The 15,693-nt window shown below is 37.9% G+C and overlaps 2 protein-coding genes across 6 annotated transcripts; one reads left to right on the top strand and one right to left on the bottom strand.

The window, feature by feature from the left end:
* Window positions 1-5,072: 5,072 nt before the first annotated feature.
* On the top strand, window positions 5,073-9,690 carry LOC131334602 (putative glucose-6-phosphate 1-epimerase). Of its 5 annotated transcripts, none has more exons than XM_058369715.1 (9): window positions 5,073-5,240; window positions 6,046-6,159; window positions 6,304-6,378; window positions 7,086-7,142; window positions 7,253-7,416; window positions 7,936-8,070; window positions 8,476-8,578; window positions 8,920-9,019; window positions 9,266-9,690. In XM_058369715.1, the coding sequence occupies exons 2-9, from the start codon at window positions 6,049-6,051 to the stop codon at window positions 9,466-9,468; spliced, it is 948 nt and encodes a 315-aa protein (XP_058225698.1). In that variant the 5' UTR covers window positions 5,073-5,240; window positions 6,046-6,048; the 3' UTR covers window positions 9,469-9,690. The 5 variants fall into 5 exon arrangements, with proteins under 5 accessions (XP_058225698.1, XP_058225700.1, XP_058225699.1 ...); XM_058369716.1 differs by lacking the exon at window positions 5,073-5,240 and adding an exon at window positions 5,255-5,489; XM_058369717.1 differs by lacking the exon at window positions 6,304-6,378 and having other exon boundaries at window positions 5,081-5,240.
* A 434-nt stretch (window positions 9,691-10,124) lies between these two features.
* Window positions 10,125-13,041, bottom strand: LOC131334604 (exosome complex component RRP41 homolog). The gene is made up of 12 exons (XM_058369720.1): window positions 12,883-13,041; window positions 12,695-12,741; window positions 12,509-12,569; window positions 12,333-12,371; window positions 12,180-12,247; window positions 11,981-12,059; window positions 11,852-11,888; window positions 11,519-11,635; window positions 11,295-11,380; window positions 10,876-10,965; window positions 10,685-10,742; window positions 10,125-10,469 (listed from the first exon to the last, which is right to left on the bottom strand). The coding sequence occupies exons 1-11, from the start codon at window positions 12,934-12,936 to the stop codon at window positions 10,695-10,697; spliced, it is 726 nt and encodes a 241-aa protein (XP_058225703.1). The 5' UTR covers window positions 12,937-13,041; the 3' UTR covers window positions 10,125-10,469; window positions 10,685-10,694.
* Window positions 13,042-15,693: the final 2,652 nt, after the last annotated feature.

Genomic DNA, 15,693 nt, shown 5'->3' with positions numbered 1-15,693 from the left:
TTATTTTCCAAAAATTTTAGAGTGATATAGATTCGGCCGTTCAACATTTTCTTATAAAATCTAACAGCCGTCCATCGAAATTCGATTGCAAATGAATTTTACGTCATGCAAGAGCAATGAACATAAAATTTGATTATCCTTTTATAAAGAGATGAAACACTAACTTCTATATTGTCCTTTTGAAATAGGTATGGATGCACAATAATACGTATATGTAGTAAATATCCATACTCTTGTAATCGGATAAGTTTTGATAATTTTTATGGTAACTTTGCAATTTGCATTGGCATAAATGATAAGTATTTGTTCTCATATCTTCTGAGTTTTTTTTTTAGTCTTTGCCCACCCAATATTTTTGTTCGCTTCGGGTTTCAGAACCTTTCGCACTCTCCCCACACGATTTTCAATAAGTTTTTTCAAGCCTATTTTTTTATCTATCTCCACTCGTTATTCCAAAAATCTCTCATAGCCTTTATCATTATCAAACAACCTGTCTCTGGGAGTCAACATATACTCAAACAAAGGCTAATTACACAATTTACACCAATGAGCAATGTTAAAGTACATGAAAAATTTTCTTGAAAATGTTCCCGAAAAAGAGAAATGAATGATTCATTTTGATGTTTGAGCCCTACACACCAAAGTAAATTCCAATCATTAACTTCACTTTCGGGGAAAAAAAATAATCTTTTTCTGGATCCTAACTTTTTGTGTTTACACCACCCATGCATGCATCAGGACAGCAGGTTAAGCCGACCTCAGAATAACCCTAACCCCAAGTCAACATCAGGCCGCAGAGCGCAGGATAGTTAAAATGTTCCGCCAGTCATTTTCGAACTTGCGTCCGAACAAAACCGGACCAAATTCGAATGAACGAGAGAGCCCAAAATCATAGAGGAGCGTTGAACAGAGGTGTCTGGTGACTGGACTGGACCCGGATGATGGAGCCAACAGAATGAGCAATGCGCATCTGGCGTAAGTTTTTATCACGCGAAAGGAATTCTAACGTGCACCTACTGTTAAGTTGACTTGGGTCCACATAGCCCAAAGCTGCCAACATACACCCCTGCCCCAAAACACGGAAGTTAGTAGGTAAGTCCACAAAAAATTTTAGAAGGTATCCATAATTTTGAATCACAAATGTTTACGACAGAACTCGAACCCTAATCTTCCACATGGAAAGGATTAGGAGATACAAACTGGGCTAGTGCCCATTGGCGCACCAATCCTTATCTACCCCATATTTTGGAATATGAGGGGTTGTAGTGCACTTGTTACGGTTGATTCGACTGTCCATCTCGGCAAGGACGGCTTGAATTTAATCCGAATTCCTACAAATCCTAGCCGTCCGTTGTTTGGATGAAAATTCCAGCCGTCTATTGCTGAGATGAACGGTCGGATTCGAGGAGTGCACTACAGCACTCACGGGTCCCCATATTCTTATAGAGTTCATACATTGAGTACTACTTACACAAAAATGTGTAGTGGATTAAGGTGTTGGAACAATACACAACGGTGCTCCAAGACGGGTTGTGCTCCAAGACGGATCTGGAACCTTTGTAGTGCAAGGGTGTTAGCGGGATATTAGTAGGTTAGTCTACAAAAAATTTCAGAGGCTAACCATAATCCTGAATTCCAAACGCCTGCGATGGAACTCGAATCCTTGCCTCCTACATGAGAAGGACCAAGAGATGCCAATGGGCTTTAGCTAGAGCCCATTGGCGCACCAATCTTTTATCTACCCCCATTTTTATAGAGTTCATACATTTACTACTGGTTACACAAAAATGTGTGACGGCACTAAACCTTGAAGTGCAAGAGTGCACTACATAGGCGAAGTGTATCATCTCGATTATCCAAAAGTGTTTTTATAGTCCCCAAATTAAAATAAGATATCTTACAGAAAAGATATGTATCATATAAAATATTTTTAAAAATCTAAATCATTAATTATCAAAGTGAACAACTAAAATGATGCACTGCACTCTCGCATTGCAACCTTGCACTACAGGTCCCCGTGTTGGCCCCAAGGCCACCTAGTATTTTTCAGTAAAAGACAGGTTCATAAAGATTTTCCGGCTTTTGTCCCCCTCTGATTCTCTAGTCTAAGAAAAATAAGTAGCCAACTTGGGTCTATCCCATGTGATTCATGTATCATTCACGTACATCTATCTACCCTAGATGATGACTCCCAAGTAAACTACTTAAAATTTTCCACCACAACTTATTTTTTCAAAGTTGTTCATACTAAATTTCTTTTGTCAAAAATTAAGTTTCCACCGATTGGGTATTCCATTAATTAAAATAAATACTTATCTTTTGAATTAAAAGTGATGTACTGAGAGAGAATGATCTGTCTCGTAAAGCAGAAAATAAGTACTAAAAAAAATAAGAAAATTAGTAGAATGGGACCTAAACTTAAACATCAAACACATTTTCTTTCACAAACATCCATCACATTTTTTACAACTTTTAGTTTAATCGGAACAACTTGACTACAAATAGTTACTTCTAGCTTATCGAAAATACCTCTCAGCCCGCCAATTATATGTTACTTCTAGCTTACCGAAATACCTCTCAGCCCGCCAAATATATGATTGTCAATTGGACTCGTAAAATGCACAATTCAGATCAACTAACCGGACCCGAGTTGGCCCGATATTGGTCCCACAGGCTCTTACACCCGAGTACTATTTCATTACAGTTACAGGCACTAGTTTGGAATTGGTGAAGACGAACCCACCAATAAAATGCTTTTATTTCGACCTTAACGGCTTTTAATGAAGTCCCCACTTATTCTTCGTACGTACGTATTCAGCCACGATTTTTATTTTGTTGGTGGTACATACATGCATATCCGGACCGGATCCCGTCCATTTGCTTTGGGCCATTTGGTGCATTCGAGTCGTTCAAAATTGTTTTGGACAGCCCAAATTTAAAATGGTGTTTTTCAAAAAAATAAATAAATCAAAAGCACTTTCTTTAAATCTGAGTTGTTCAAAAGTGTTTTGAACGGTCCGAATACACTAAATAAACTAGACTGGTCCGAAGCGAAATAGACAGGATAGTCCTGCATATCCATCCTAGATTCCCAACATATGGACGCTGGATCCATATTTACACATGGGGGCCCCTTTGGAGTCCCGACTCCCATTTAAATTAAGAAAATTGATTTCAGCACTCTAAAAATTGATGGGGGACTTCAAAACGATATCATTTTGCGTATCAACACTGTGCAATTTTGGAGCCCCTCCATCAATTTTTGGAGTGCCAAAATCACAATCCTTAAATTAAACTCTTGTGGCCCTTTTCACTGTTAATCCTTGAGAGCTAGTCCATGGAATAGAATAGAATAGAATAGACAAATGAATGCATTTAGTATTTAGAGAGATTTTCAACTTTTGAATCTTATGTTTGTTGACTCTGTTCAAATGCATAGTATTTATTATTTTCATTGTTTGATTCCCATTTTTGGTTTGTACAACCACAAGCTATGATTGTAGAGGATCAATATCTTTCATTGGGTTAATTTCTTTGATTGCTATCATAAGATTTAGATTTTTTCAACCATATCATAGACTAATTCTCAATAACTATGTGCAGTATGCTCATGCATGACTGCTATCATAAGATTTAGATTTTTTCAACCATATCATAGACTAATTCTCAATAACTATGTGCTCATGCATGATGCATCATTGAGACTCTTGTGGTAATAGAAAGTGTAAACTATATTTTCAAAGTTTCGCAAAAAAGTAGTATCAGATTGGACCCAACCTCTAATACTAGAAATTACGGTGTCAGTCGTTATTTAACTGACCCGTTAAAATACGGATAACAAATTGACATTATCATCTTAGCTTATTATGTCGCAATTTTTTCTGGTGCTTTTTTCCTCGTAAATTTAACTCTGCAAACATTTAATTGATAGTATAACAAATGAGAAAGGCAAAAAAGGAAAAAGTTCCTCCCACCTTCGATGTTTGTATCTTTGTTTTATTTAGTCGGCATCGATCAAGAATTACACTTGATGAGGTAGCTAGCATCTAAACTACCAAGTCAACTCTCATCCTCTAGTTTTTTTTTTTTTTTGAGAGAGGGCAAGAGGGTAATTTCACCTACCAAATTCACCTAGGCAAAGTTATTACTTTTATGACTCCAACAATAATGGATGCTAGTATTGTTATTTTTATTTTAAATGAGGATATTTTCACATTTTTTAAGATATGAGGAAGTGATTGTGGGCCCATTCAAAATGCGAACCGGTTTGAATTTAGTGGCGTAGCTGAGAATTGACAATAGTGAGGGCGCCTTTTAAACACACTTCAACAAAAAAAGTTGTACTTTTAAGCAATGCCAAAATAATAAAAGAACGTTTGTTCTAAAAATAATATAAAATAGCTAATACATTAACAAAGAAAGATATAATTCCATAGACTATCAAAACAAATCAATTGTTTGAATTGTTCCAGCGGATCAAGTCTTAGAGCCATTAGATACACAATAACTAAAATGTCAATATTCAACAATCTTGATCCAATTAGAAACGAAAAAAAAAAACACTTTTCTTTACAAATTTTGTCCTTAAATCTCTAACTTCGTCTTGATGTTGTGGGTTATATCAACAAATATAATATTACTTTCAAAATTGTAAATAATTAATAAAGTATAATGTATATAACTCATGATTTAGCCACTTATGAATTTGGACATCGTTCATCGGAGAGTTTCAAATTAATGATAAGTGGTGGCTATTTTTTGCATTAGATATCTCACTTCGCCAGTGTAATGAAATTGTTGTAATATCAAGAGTTGAACAATAAAGACCCCCACTATTCTGTTAAGTGTATCTAGATATTCATGCACATCAATTTGGACCGACATTAAGGACCCCATTTGTGGCCTAATCCATTCTTTTATCTTCTTCCCTCTTTATCCACTCAAAAATTGCGCCCCTGTGTCCATGGATTCGATCGATTTGTCTGTCACCAAAATGCCCTTTCAAAATTTGACCGTTTGTACAGCATCAGGTACCTCACGTATATCCACGTCCTTGTTTTCCACAACACATAAAAAATTCGTTTCCTCTCTCACCAACTATTTCCATATATTCTTATACAGTGCCGCGTATACTTCCATGCTATTGCCTCTCCTCCCAAATCTATAACTTCCTTCAATTATGCATCATTGATTTATTAGCGCGTACTTTTGCTTCACACTTTAATTCATCGGCATGCAGTGTAATTCTCATTCTCTCTCCTTTCTTTGTTTTTTATTCAGATTCCATTTCCAGTGAGAGCATTGTAGAGAACTGTTTTCTCTAAAAATTTTGAAATTTGAAGGCTCTGGTTGTCCTGTTTCACGTCTCCAAGTGGGTTTTAACAGTGTTTTAGGAATTTAGACTTTAATCCCTCACTGAAGTCGGTTTCTTCGAGTTTTGAGATTTGGATGCGAAATTGGGATTTGGGTTGTTTTCTTTTGACGAAAAGGTGAAGTTATTTTGGCAAATTGTCATCAAAGCAAAGGGTGCATTCAAAGCCTTTCTTGATTGAGTTGTTTCTCCGTCTTTTACCACATGTGATTGTCTTTATTTAACAAAAAAACGGCAAACTTCTTGGGATTTATTTCTGGGTGGCAGGATTAGCATTATTACCACCCACTTACCAAATCTTGCATTTTGGATGCATCTTTAAATGGTTTCAAGAAATGGAAATCTTCTTAGGTATTAACTTGTTTTGGGAGTTTCTGGGTTGAGGGGTTTCTTGGATCCAGATACTTAAGAGGGAAATCTTGGGAAAGTTGAATTGGTAGTTGGGTTTTGAATTTCATTCACGAGATTCCAATTTCCTCAAAAGAAAGGTGTTAGGAGGAGTTCAAATTTACCAACTATCTTAGTGACATGTGCTTCCATTCATTCATGATTGTTGGTTTTTGTTGTTTTTGAGTTGTTCTTTTGGGTACTCGAAGTTCTTTGGGAAGTCTGTTTGGATAAAGGGAAGTAGGAGAGCATTAGAAACTTTCTCTTCTTTTTTTCTTGTTTTTTAGGAAATGGGACATTCTGCTCCAGTTTGGGATCACAAGGCAGCAGTTGAATTGACAAAGGATTGGAATGGGATTGATCAAATCGATCTTCGGAACCCACAAGGGGCTTCTGCAAGGGTGAGATCCTCTTCAATCATAACTTTTTTAAGTTCGAGTCCATTGTACCTCTGATTCTTGATTTTCTTTGGTAGTAAATCAAATACGGGAAAACTTCTCGATTTGTTAGTCCAATACTTCAATGCTTATCAATGTGTGATTTAGGTGAGCTTGCACGGAGGTCAAGTCACTTCGTGGCGGAGTGATAGAGGTGAAGAACTTCTATTCACTAGTAACAAGGTAGAGTTTTCGAGTTTATGGTTGTCTGTATTGCTGTTGTGTGCTTTAGCATTATGTTCAACATCTTAGTTGTGGTCCAGAGCCAAGGTTGATTTTAGAGAAGTCCAATTTCTCTCGGTGTCATGGATAATTTCATAAATGATACTAGTGCTTAATGGTGGGGATTTGTAGTAAAATAGGTATATTGTAAGTTTGTAACCTTAATTGGTTTTTGAGGGGGGAAGATCTCATGAACTATTCCAGAGAGTAGGAATATTCTCCAACACCGGGTGCCTCATTTTGATTCAAAATTGCAAATACCTTCGGGTACTAACTTATATTTGGAGAATAATACAATTTAGTTGTGTCGAGTCCGCATCATCTCATAATAAAATGGCTGTGTCATGAGTGTGTCAAGAAAAAGGGTGGTTGACACCAATCTTGGTCCGACTATATTTCTCTTTACTTATTGTGGTCCGTGCTGCGGTAATCCGTATCGATGGTAATTTATCTTGCTAGAATGCTAGTTCAAATTCCCCAATGAAATCAGGACTGCCTCTAATTTTCAGTTCTGCCTTTCCATGATGTTTAGGAGAACAATTGCCGATGAAGTAATTTGATTGTTTGCCCATCAGTGTGGATCATCACTTGAATGTCTACATGTAATGATTTACTTGAGACTTGATATCTATATAAGAGAATGACTTCATCTTTTTTATGGATTGTAGGCTATCTTTAAGCCTCCAAAAGCAATGCGGGGAGGAATTCCTATATGTTTCCCTCAGGTCTCTTCAACCATTCCTTTGTGATTCTGACTACATACCATGCGTGTATCTTTGTGGTTTGTTTTATGGGGTCTGGATTTAATCGATGGCCTGTGTAAATGCTAGTGCAGTTTGGAAATTGCGGATCACTTGAGCAACATGGATTTGCAAGGAACAAAATCTGGACCATCGACAAGAATCCTCCTCCTTTACACCCAAATGATTCTCTTGGAAAATCCTTTGTTGACCTGGTACTCAAACCATCTGAAGAAGATCTGAAGTGCTGGCCACATAGGTACAACCTTTTATGCTTTACAATACCCACTTTTTGCTCTAATAATTCCGTTACTTAATAGAATGAAGTTTGCGCTGCTCTTGGTTTTCAATAATCCCTATGGTTCTCCGTCCAGTGCCCACTGTGCTGTTTGATTCTCTGGTTTCTTATCTTCAGATTTTCCTATGACATTCTGCATCGTAGATAGAGGTTCTTAGAGCAGGGAAGAGGCATATAAGATCCATTATCACGTGGGCTCCAATGTTTTAAGTTTAAAGGGGGAATTTGGTAGACCTGCTGTAAATTTCAGGATTCGTTCAGATTAATGATTTCAAAATGTCTACATGAAATTTTAAATTATTTGAAGTGGCTCAAAATCACAGTAAAATATTTGTTTTCATGTCATAGTTGTCCTGACTTCAGAAAATAGTTGGTTGAGGATGTTTACAATGCATTCTTCAACATGATTTCCACCAACATGATGTTCCTGTGTTCATTATGTTTACATATGGGGCTGATTGAATTTCCTTATTTTGTCAGTTTCGAGTACCGTCTTAGGGTTTCTCTTGCAGCAGATGGAAAATTGACCTTGATATCGCGCATCCGAAACATCAATGGCAAGCCGTTTAGTTTCTCATTTGCTTATCATACGTACTTGTCTGTCTCTGACATAAGGTAAGCTATATTTTCTCTTGAACTTTGACTTCTGGCATGTAATGCTATTTATTACTGTACTATGGCTGTTTCTCCTCTCCCTAGTAGTTTAAATGCAGAAGTATCGCGCAAACTCTTGTTCTAGTTTCGTTCCACAAACCCTTTTAACAGATTTTGCCTAACGAACCATGATAAAGATGTATATATCATTGTGTCCATACTCTTTTTTCATAGAACAAAACAAATAGGAAGCATTATAAACAAAGGTCGCTGGGATTTCTCTGCGATGGCAAAGGAGATGGGTTGAATTTCCAGGACAAGATAGTGATGACTACTACCAGTTTTTCTGATGTTGAAATAACTATTCCTTTCTATTAAAGATAAGTAATATTTCTGGAATTACATGAAAGTGAGTTGTTTATGCAGTGAAGTGAGGATTGAAGGGTTAGAAACACTGGACTATCTGGACAACCTTTGCCAGAGAGAACGTTTCACAGAACAAGGAGATGCCATAACTTTTGAATCCGAGGTAAAAACTTCTTTTTATTATTTGGGTAGTGATATTATGGAGTTGCTTCGGAAGACATGAAGTTAGGGGGATGGGTTGAATTTCCAATCCTTTCCCTCTAACTTGTATCCGTAGGGCAGTTCCACTAATAATGGGTCTGCAAAACACACAACATATTGTTCAATTGAATGGGGGAATTTTACTATGACGTAAAATATTTGTAATTGAAACGAAACAATTTACTTCTCAAAGCCATATTAGGACTACTGGTAGGAATAGTTAACTTTATCTGTATCAAAGCAAGGTGAAGGGTTTTGGCCTATAAGTCTGCCGGTTGTAATTGTTTCTTCTTCCTTCTACAGGTGGATCGACTTTATCTTAGTTCTCCCAATGTCATCGCAGTCCTAGATCATGAGAGGAAAAGAACATATGTGATAAGGAAGGAAGGGCTACCGGATGTTGGTAAGATGCCCCACGCCCTCCACACAATGCTTTCACTATTCATACCTAAGGAAAGGGAAAGAAAAAATTGAGACTTCTGATACTGCTTAGGCACAATCAACTTAGCTGGAATCAAATGGCAAACATTTAGTCGAAAATGACTAGTTTTGACTAATTTAAGAGATCAAGATAAACAAAGGACCTGTCAACGGGGGCCATCATTTTTGTTCTCTGTCCTGATTGGTTTCTATTTCATTTCTGAGACAGTGGTGTGGAATCCATGGGAGAAGAAATCAAGAGCAATGTCAGATTTTGGGGATGAGGAGTACAAACAGATGCTTTGTGTCAATGGGGCAGCAATTCAGAAACCAATCACTTTGAAGCCAGGTGAAGAATGGACTGGACGTTTGGAACTCACGGCTGTGCCTTCAAGTTTTTGTAGTGAGGGCCTTGGATCCCCTTTACAATAGTATAACTGTTTCGGGTAAAAATATCGGCATAGGTGGTATCTCTAGGGTTTGTACGGTTGGTAGTATAGTTTGAGTTGTGTGACTGGGATCGTGATAGATCTCTAATGGAGAGCAGAAAGCCTATGTTTTTGCTAGCATGCTGCTCCAATTTTGTTTTGTTTTCCTTTCTTTTTAGCGGGAAAATTTGGAGTTTATTCAGTCAAATATCCACATTCTTCACTATTTCGTCTCTTGGTTATTGCTAACTTCTGTTATTAATGTTCTCTGATCGCTATTGCAAATGTAGATGGCATGAAATTACAAACGTCATCTGTCTCTGTAAATGTTCATGTTTGCATGTATGTAGTACCAAACAAACAGAAATGTTTTGGAAATTGGGTTCTGACCTGTCCTTGTGTTTGCCAATCATTTTCCCATCTCATTTACATTTTCCCTGTTCTAATACAAAACTAGTAGCACCTTCATCCTCCCATCTTTATTAACCATGTCAAACAAAGCAAAAAAGACAGAAACATCACGGACTTTCACATCCGGTAAGAAGCCTGCACAGGTGGTAACGGAAATTCCAAATTTAACAGCAATTATTTTGTGATGTCATTATGCCCAAAGGAAACAAAGGCAAAAACAAAAAGAAGAGAAGAAACATGGAGGATGACTTATGGAAGATGTGCTTGATATTGGGGATTCAATGTATGGAGAATTTGAGAATCATAGAGAGGTAGCCCAAATCGTCTAAACAAACTTTTCACATAGATATATGCTAAGACGAGGAATTCCAACAGTCCGAATGTCGTTCCTAGAAAAGAGTAACAAATCATCCACCCCCGAAAAGCAACCTTCTGGGGATGCGAAAGTCCACATCAGTTGATATTTGCAGTTCTGAGAGACACAGAAAACCTCATATCAACACACATTTCATACATCAATTCAGTATCCAGAGTTCCTCGTGCTGAGCTTTCATATAAGCAAGAGAGCCAGATCCCGAGCCAGAGCCTGCATCCCTGCAATATAGGAGGAAAGGAATCATTGTATGTGATTCCTTCTTAATTATTGACTACAAGAACAAAATTCTATCCTCCAAGAAAGATAAAAAGAACTGAGCAGCATTTTTGAAAGTGATATCAAATACTATTCGGTAGGGCAGTAATCAGGGAAACAATGTATTTCTCTCATTCACTATATCATAGAAAACATCAGCAGGGCTCAAGTTTCTCACCCTTTACATGTTACATGCCCCTCCGACACTCTAGCTGTTTAGTGTTTTCTAGTAATACCTGCCAAAAAAAACCACTAGTGATTCTTACATGCACATTGGAAAGTAGGACCTGGAGAATGAATTCTCTTAAACAAGAACTGGGATGAAGAATTAAAAAACCATACAAGCAAATAAAGTTTATGTGTCCTTACTTCCCGAATGTAATTCGCTACTGCCTTGCAGCCTTCTATTGCAAGTTGCATTACGTTTTCAAAGGTATCCATGGGTAACTTAGCATCCATCTGCAATAAAGAACCAAAATTTATGAGTTCTTTAACACACACACAAGAAACGCAGATGTGCAAGTTCTAATGTGGAACGTGAATCTCATTTAAACTAGGGAAACAGCAGAGCGTAATCAACAGGTTGGATGAATAACTAGAAAAGGTAAAAGGAAAGGATTAGTCCATGATGGACAATGTACAAGATACTGGAATAAAATAGCATCATTTCCAAATCATAAAAATTGGCTTTACACTTGTTATGTTAAGTAAGCCAAGAAGAACAGATTTGCAATAGTGAATGAGTATGCAGGTTATCCTATGACGGCAACAAATGGATAGGTGATAACCTGAAGCAGAGTAACTTTATCCAACTTAGGTAAAATTCCTACTGTTACATCAGGGCCTCCGGCACTATCCTCAACATAATTTAGATCTGTTCATTCAGGAAATTTCTCAATTAACATGACCTTGTCTATAAAACTTGGGTCGTACAAAAATGAGAATCAGTTTGAAAAATACAGAGTCAAGAAACAAATGATAGATAACAACAAAGTGGGACTTATGGAATCACCAAGCAGAGGGGTGCTATTAAGATATCCAGCACTACATGAAGTGACAAGATCCCGCATAGGAATCCCAGCATCTGCAAGGGCCAAGGTCGCAGCATTTATGCATGCAGATCTCGTTCCTGCAGGCAATCAAACCCAAATTAAGGATGTTTTCCATCTTATGAGGACATTCATCACCTCAAAAAGAACTGAAAACAGCATAATATGGTCCCAACTCCCAATTATGTCAACTACACTGAATATGGGTTGGACCGGTGGAAGAGGAGTAAAGATCTGTGCAAATATATAGGCAAGTGTCCACACACTACATTAGATTCGCTTCCGTTTTCACTTACCTCCGTCTGCTTGGAGAACTTGGACAAAGATGTCTATCTGGAAAAAAACACAAATTAAAAAAAAAAAAACCTTTTAAGCAAAGAAATTTCCAATCGTATGGGAAAGTTTCGCATAGCTTGCAGTAGAACCTGAGATCGAGGCATTAGGTGCGTTAATATGCATGCTTCCATGGTCTGGCGAATAACCAGAGATATCTCCGTTGATCGCCTGCATGTACAAAGAAGAGAACCAAATTGCCAGCATATTTAATCCACATGACAGCATCCAAATGTCCAAAAGCATTTCACAATGTTTCCAATCAAATGGATGCTCTCAAAAAGGAGTAACCTGTCACCCTTTGGCTTTCTCATACGATCTCCGGTACTAAAATTAGCCATGCTATACTCACAACGGACCTACAGCGTCAAGTGTCACATTAGAAACTAGCAGGAAAAATATTAATTATCTTCGAATTAGCAGAACATTTACTAAAGTATGTACCAGGGCCTGATCACTAAGTTGTTGGCTCCTATTTTGGACCTGAAATGATTAAAGCATACATGTATGAAATGAGCAATGCATAAAACTTGCATAAATATTATGCCATGATGAAAAAATTAATATAGCAAAGAGTTGCTAATATAAGAAAACTATGTCAAGGGGCATAGAGAGGGTACCTCTCTAGGACCATACACTGCAGCAATGACTTTGGTGTTACCCATTTCGAAAACAGCTGAACTGAAATAATTGAAGCACATATCACACTAAACCCGATGAATTAACCTCACCTTTAATGGAAACAAGAAAACATAAATAAACAAGAAAGAAAGAACCAATGCCAATTCAACCAGTAGTTTCAGTACCCATCAGCCTTGGAAACGGCACCTATTTCAGCTTTAATTTGTCTCATCTGAAGTTGGAAATTATGCATGTAAATACAACATAGAAGGAACAAATAAGAACAAGAATATAACACAAGGAAGTAATATCACCATAAATTCATTGCTAAAACTTGAGACTTTATGAGAGAGAGAGAGAGAGAGAGAGAGACCTCGAGGGGGCGGCGGCCATCTAGCCGGAGACCTTCGGGGCTCACGTACTCCATATCTGCAAAACGAGAGAGAGAGAGAGAGAGACGCAGTAACAGTGAGGGAAGGTTTTCGCAGAAACAGAACAGTGCGGGTGATTTAGGGCTTACAACGGGCTTTTGCTAAAAAAACCAACATAAAGCCCACTTTCCAACAAAAATAAGGTCTTTACTAGCCCAGCCCAGCCCAGCCCAACCCAACATCTCAAGGTTCAAGGGCATGGCATCAACACTTAGACCTTGTTCGTTTTGGAAATATGGGGAATGATTGGAGAGAGATAGAGAAAAAAATGAGAATAATAATTGAAAATAGAGAGGGTAATAATTACAAATCCAAAACCAAAATACCCAACCGAACGGGCTCTTAAACGCAATGTTAAAGAACCTGGCTGCAAGGTTGAACGGAATGTCATTTTTTTCAGGGAAATTATTTGAGTGCGATAAATCTACCTCCCTTGTGAAAATTAAACGGTGGGATGGAAGCGCGGTTCGGTAGAAAAAACAGCTGAAGATGGCGGCGGTAATGGAAACGTCGACGTGGTGGTGTTTGGTTCTCCTCCTTCACCTTCCATTTTATTGACTCAAAATTTTTGGGTTGGAAAATGTTTAAATTTGAAAAATACCATTCAGAAAAATACAAACAATAACTTTAATTAGTTGTAAACTAAAGGGGTATAATTTAAACTTTTCCATTTTGGTGATATCTAATTATGAAAAATCGCAAACACATTGGGACAGCTCAAAAAGAAAACGAGAGCATGCAAAATGGTACAGAAGAAGTATAAAGAAATGAAGCTACTCGAGATTGGCTCCTCTCCTGAACAAGCTTAGCTCATACAAGTACACATTTTTTAAACTTATTAAGTTTTCAAACTAAGCTTCATCCACCATCTGCTCGGCTCGTTCGGCACTTTCATGATCCCTAATTGCTCGAGCTTATATGGTTAACAAATTCAGAGCAGTCTTATACCTCTCTTTACCAAAACATAACCAAGTTTTCTTCGGGCAAGAATAGGAATCTGTTTTGGCTGCTGCTTTTTTCCTTCTTCAGAAACATGTATCGTAAAAATATGTACTTTCGATTCTAATCTTTCTCTCTTCGCTTGACCTGCACAGATACCTATCTAGCCGGCTCCTGGCAAGATGCATTCGGGTGGACACCTCCTGGGGTTGGCAAGGCGAAATTCTTTCAACTCTTATTCTGAAGATCAAAGCTTAATACGAAGTTTTTCTTTCGTTTTCCTTGCTCCAGTACATCAAATTAATGGTAAAGTACGTCTCAAGTTTGTGGAATCAAGAATTCTCCGATAAGAAAAACAGATATCTTTTTTTCTTTTTTTATAAGCGGGAGAATACTTATCTATGAAATTTATTGACACGTGAAAGCATCTGGTATTTAGTACAGGTTCTTAACCAAAAAGCATAGAATTTGTTGCTCTTAATACATTGACTGGTACGGTCGCACCAAATCGCAAATAACACCTCCTATGTTGTTGGAAAAATACATAATGCATAATGTTTTTTTGTATGAACTTATTGCGCTTAAGTTGAGGCCGTATCATCTTGTTTAAGGATTAGACGCCAACGACTCCAAAATTTAATAGCCAAGAAGAATCAAGATAGTATAATGTGAGTGGTTAATTATCAAATAGCAGGATTAGGCTGATTAAATCTCTTTCTGACCATTCACTATCTGATGTGCGATGATTAGTCAAGGGAGTTGAGGTCTACCTTCTGAACCGTTCTTCAGTTTTGCCTTAACTAGTTAGGCCATCTTTCATCCATGACTCCTGTGGCTGTGTGATATTCAATTCCACATTTATTTGTGTTTGTTGGCCTCAATAAACATCGCAATTCTATATTCGATGGGTGCAACATCACTTGGAGGTTGTCTGCTATGTGAAAACGATTCTTATGAGGTTCATTTTATAGGTAGGGAAAACCCATCAAATTGATTGAAAAATGTATGTTATAGGGCCACACATACCGCATATTCAAAAGAGAAAACCCACCAACTGTGGCTGGCTACGAATCCAAAAGGAGGAGAAACAGGGCCCGCCGCCCAATTGGTCTCCAATCTCTCTCTCTCCCCGTATGCCTCTTGAAGGATCCGTGAAAAGGAGGAGGATAATGACGATGATGCCTTGGGCGTCGTGTTTTCCGCTCTACGAAAACACCATGTTGTCCATATCTATGTGATGGTAGTAATGCTTTTATTAGTGCTATTATAATTGTAACCAAACTACGTACGTGGGCTTTGAATATTGGAATTTTATGACTATATGCCATAGTACTAAAAATGATTTATTTTCCGAGTATTGTTACAGGTACGAACTGGTACCGTAGGGAAATCGCAGAGACGGCCGTACCGGGCCGTTTCTGGCCACCGGACGGCCGATCCGAGCCGTCCAAAAATATATACAAAAATGGAGTGTTTGGATCGAGCACCCTACACGCGTCAGATGCCATTGAATCTAGCATGGGCCCCCTCGTTTTTTTTTTTTTTAGAATTTTTAAACGGCTCTGATCGGCCGTCCGGTGGCCAGAGACGGCCCGGCACGACCGTCCCTACGGTACCGGTCGGTACCTATAGGATTTTAGTTATTTTACTAGGATTTTATGACACATGATAAATACAGTATTTTTTTTCTGGAACAAAAATAGGATATCTGAAGGGAGAATAAAATGGGGTGAGCAGAATCCGATTCCAGATCCAATGAGCCGACAGCCTGTTTTTTATGCCATCAATTTAATTTCATCTCATTAATTTGCCAA

Source organism: Rhododendron vialii, chromosome 7a (assembly GCF_030253575.1).
Source record: "Rhododendron vialii isolate Sample 1 chromosome 7a, ASM3025357v1".
Classification (NCBI taxonomy): domain Eukaryota; kingdom Viridiplantae; phylum Streptophyta; class Magnoliopsida; order Ericales; family Ericaceae; genus Rhododendron; species Rhododendron vialii.
This window is presented reverse-complemented; position numbering and strand designations above follow the sequence as displayed.